A 4,959-nucleotide genomic window follows, 5' to 3' on the forward strand; every position below is an offset into this window, starting at 1 on the left:
ATCTGGATTCAAACTCCAAGATGACATGGTCTAGGAAAGGTATAGCCATGTTGCAATGATAGTAGTCCTTCACGTTATCAGCAGGTACATTTTCTCTGTGTGTCTCAAAATGTATTGTACTAAATGTATGTACTAAAATAAATTTAGCTGTCAATGACAATTTGGTTTTAAAGGGGTCATATGATGCGATTTCTTGTTTTCCTTTTTTTGTGTGTGTTATGTAGCTGTTTGTGCATGTATACAATCTTCACAGTTACAAGGCTCAAAGTCTCAAACCCAAAGATATATTCTTTGTAAAATTTAAGGCTCAGCCACACCTTCCTAAAACGCTTCATTTAAACACGCCCCCACAAATCTACATCAGTGTGTGGGGGTATACCCCAACACACTGAATATATATACAGTACATATACAGTACAGTATATATACTGAATATATATACAGTACAATCTATAGAGTTTCATCACACCGCCCAAATGTATACGAAATTTATACGCAAAGAAAGAACCTTTTATTCTCTCTGTATTATTGTTGCTGCCGGCAACACCATGTCGTGGAGACGATGTGTCTACTTAGACTACTTAGTTTGGCCTTCCAAAAGAGGACACAATTATAAAACAGCGGTTAAGTTTTATTTACAACACTGTTCCAGACCAGTACAATCAAAATATTTGACTGTGTGCTGCGCATTTTCAGAGGACTGTTTCCAGAACCTGCGAGAGCATAAGGCCGGCCGTGCACAAAGGCTGATTCTAAAAAGTGGGTCAATTCCATCTTGTACAGTCTGGCGCTTCTCACAGACACAGTAAGTATGTTTTCATATTTTAAGAATTTGCTTCTAACTATTCAAATGCGAGTTTTGAGTAGTATAGTGTAGCGCTTGTTTGCTGTTTCTACAAACACAAATGCAGACATGGTTTCATGTTTACATGTTCTCCCCTCCGTAGCGCGGAGTGTATGTGGATGTGTATAAAAGTCATTATAATCAGTAATTATGTCCCCCAATGAAATAAAACCTTACCAATCTTATAAGTTTTGGTCCAGTCGCGCTGGCAAAGTTGATCGATCAGCTTGGTCATTGCATTTTCCGTCTCAAATTGCTAAGGTTGCACCAACAGTCACCTGTCATTTTTGCTTTGGGAGCTGATGTTCCAAATTTGGTAAGGGGCGTGACATTTCCGTCACACGCGTAAGGTAAGGATTTCAGGTGCAGGATTCCAATCACAATGCACTGGATCACTGGCCGATTAGAGCACACACGCTTTTCAGAACGATGAGCTTTGTAAAAATCGACAGGTTTCAGAAAGGCGGGGCATAGAGGAGCAAAAATAATGTACGGTATGTGTTAAATAGTTTTAAAAAATGTTTACCTACAACCGCATAAACACATTGCATTAAAACAAATACACAAAATAATGTTCTTTTCAGAACCATCATATGACCCCTTTAATTTTGCTTACTGCCAATTTAACGGGTTTCCCTTTACATATTTATAAACGTTTTTTGTAACTTGCCATTTGTGTCCTTGATGTTTTAATTCCATTAGGGTGAATTCAGTTTGATGATTGGCACTGAGAAAAACAAAGCACTACACGTTATAAAATGACATTAACACTCAACAAGGGACTAAGGAAAATCATGGGCTTAAATACACAAGGACTAGAGACAGGTGCTTAACATTATCAGTAACCATAGAAACAAAAAAGGATCAGGACCAGAACAGAACCAAACCAAAATACAAAGAAACTAACATACTCCTGACAATACAACATAAGAGTTCCAATTCTAATCAAGTACTTTATGTGTGCTTCAGTACGTTAGTCAATGCAAAATAAGTGCACTTCTTTAAAGAATGACAAAACGTTAAAAAAAACGTTTTATTTGACATTATTGCAAAGTGCAGTTTTTAAAGTTTTGCTACTTTTATTCTCATCTAAGCAAACAAATCTTATGGCCTAATGTTTTTCATTACATTAATTTATAGTATTGACACAAGAAATGATCTAATTCCTTCCTCATTCTTGGAAAGGTCAACTCTTATCAGATTTGATGAGAGAAAGTGTTTCTGAGAAATCAGACCAGTTCAGAGGCTGGGACTTTAAAAATAAAAACTGAAACATTCTCATGGGGAAACCCCTTTTAGAGCATATAAACAAAGCAGCTGAACTCAATCATCCATAACTTCATTAATTAGCCATTTGGGAGGTGAAGACAGAAGATCAGTACAATGAAAACTTTTACAGCTGTGGTTGTTCTGGGCTGCCTGCTTGCTGTAGAGGTGAAAAGTGAGTTTTATCTCTGAACTTTGCAGATTTATAAAATTCAAATATTCAAGGTTTTAATATTGTGCATTTATAATGTGAAACTATCTTTGTATGGCATGGTAGTTTATGGTATGCATTGATTTTTCTCTTTCAGGCCAGGCTAGAGCTCCAAAGGTCAGGTGTTTTTGTGTTGGCAAAGGTGTGAACATGGTTTCTCCAAAACTGATTGAGAAGGTTGAAATCATACCACCAAGTCCCTCTTGCGAAAACCAGGAGATTGTGTAAGTATATCAATATTTACAAATCCAAATCTCTCAATATTATACATCTCTGTTTAAATATGGTGACTGACGTAATCATGCAGCAAATTGTCTTGTGTTTTTGCAGTGTTACTCTGAAAAATGGTATGGAGCAGAAATGCTTAAATCCAGAATCTAAATTCACTCAAAAATACATCATGAAGGCTCTTAAAAAGAGGTTAGCATAACCGTTTAATACTTTTTCAATACAATATTTTGTGTTTGTAATTTGTCCACAAGACACAAACACCTCAAATTTGCAGAGTGAGAAATACAGTAAGAAATACTTTTAATGTTCCTTAATTAGCAGAGAAGACTCACTGATGACTGTTTCTGATTATTTTCAGGAGCCTGCAGAAGGAAGTTTGAAATATGAATCCAGATGAGCTATTGCTAAGTGAAGTACACATGATATTAACACCATGCAAGCAGCAACCAACATCCTTATGACAAGAGTTGAACCAAAAATTTTAGAATTCCTAATGCAGTTTAATGTTTCTTAATGTTAATCTTTGTTTAGCTGATAACCATTATCATTAATCACAGTAAAATAGTAATGCAAAACATGATTAAAGCTTCTGTGACATTTCAGTATTTTTATGATCTTTCTAATTTGTGAAATAAACAATATAATCAAACAAGCATTAAACAATCATTGTTATGTAATTAGCCTGCTTGTAAGAAATTTATTACATCTAAATGTGAACATTTCATTTTGAATCTAATTTCGAGTTGCACATTAAGTCGATATAATAAGTCTACATTTAGAACTCAATATTTAGTTATAAATAGAAAAGAAATGGAAAGCAAAGATGAACAATTCAACTACCAACTGAACATTAAAGCTTGTGTAAAGCTATTTTATTCAGTGTTTAAATTTTTCACTGGAGTAATAAAACTGAAAGTTTAGGGTAATGTTTTGTTTTTGAACATTATCTCTTTCCAGACAACAACAAAGCTGAACTGTTTAGTTATGTTATGAAACTATTATGACTGTCCAGGCAGTTACTGTGTATGAGACTAAGCCTCATTTGCCATTGCCATCATCCTGGCTGGTTTCTCTAATGCTGGGAAATGGAAATTGATATTCTGTGCCCATCGCCTTGTTATTGTAATGGTTAATACAACAAACATTCATAAATGAACATTCATAATGTTCATAAACATTTTTTTTTTAAATGCAGCTTTCAGCCTGATTACATTTTACCATTGTTGACAAGCCTGCACATGTTTGAATAATATATTATGAACCACCAAAACCACACAACTATGATTTGGATTCCTCAGCCTCATATTAATTATTATATAAATAAATATATATATATATTACAAATGCCAAAAGTAGATTAGTGAATTTGTATATTTACATAATCCATGAGTAGGCTATGATGAAAGTAAACAGATTTGGTTTGCTATTAAAACGTTTTTCTCTTTTCTTTCTTTCATTTTACATCTGCTCTGTGCAAGTTTATACTTCAATTTGAAATTGTGTATTATGAATAACTTTGACTCACGGCAAATTTCTTGTGATGTTCCCCTTTTGTAAGTCACTTTGGTTAAAAGCATCTTCTAAATCCAAGACAGAGCAAGCTCAAGACGTTAACCATTTTTATTGTTTATCTTTTCTCTGTTATAATTTCTATGTAACTTAAACAAGAGAAACACTACTGTGATGTTATCTCAGTGTGGAAGGTGAGGATGTCACCTAACTCTGATTTACAGCAAGAAAACTGTGGCTGTGGCGCCCCCTACCTTAAATCGGGCACTATTTTAGGGGACAGCCATTTGTAGTTGTGTCCGAAACCACGGCCCTGTCCCATATGGCACCCACCTCTGGTCTTCCTACAAGTTCGGACTTTCGTGACGTAACGCCACTTTGACTGTCGGGAAGAAGTCTGCTGCATAGCTCGTATCAGTGCGGGCTCAGCAAAAGTGTGCATCGAGGGCACATATCGACCGCAAGCACCCTTCTGAAACCTAAAATGACAAATGGGGCACCCACCCATGCGCACGCGGCAGCAATTGTAAGTCCACAAGACCAAAAGTGCATATGAAGTGTGCCATTTGGGACAGGGCCCATAGTGGACGTTATTGAGTGCACTCATTCCACAATAACGAGTGTACAACTGATGTACGCTCAACCATAGACATAATAAATACATAGACACCCCATTGGCCGCTTTGGAACATTGCTGTGATACGTCAACGCATCCGCCATATTGCTCAGGGCAAGACTGCGCTGTAAACAAATGCAAGTAAATGGGGGAGCTGTGGTTTTTCTGGATAAAAAACATCTATGTATTTATTTGTCTTGTCCAAATACCCACACTTGCGATCTTGGCCATTTGAGATGAAATGAGCCCATTTCTTAAAAATGCCAAAGTGCAGTGCTCTTA

General features: G+C 36.1%; 1 protein-coding gene across 1 annotated transcript; it reads left to right on the top strand.

Moving 5' to 3' along the window:
• Positions 1 to 2,147: 2,147 nt before the first annotated feature.
• Positions 2,148 to 3,232, top strand: LOC311294399 (C-X-C motif chemokine 11-6-like). The gene is made up of 4 exons (XM_084415253.1): positions 2,148 to 2,285; positions 2,419 to 2,545; positions 2,652 to 2,741; positions 2,911 to 3,232. The coding sequence occupies exons 1-4, from the start codon at positions 2,228 to 2,230 to the stop codon at positions 2,930 to 2,932; spliced, it is 297 nt and encodes a 98-aa protein (XP_084271379.1). The 5' UTR covers positions 2,148 to 2,227; the 3' UTR covers positions 2,933 to 3,232.
• Positions 3,233 to 4,959: the final 1,727 nt, after the last annotated feature.

Source organism: Rutilus rutilus, assembly GCF_951802725.1.
Source record: "Rutilus rutilus genome assembly, chromosome: 7".
NCBI lineage: Eukaryota > Metazoa > Chordata > Actinopteri > Cypriniformes > Leuciscidae > Rutilus > Rutilus rutilus.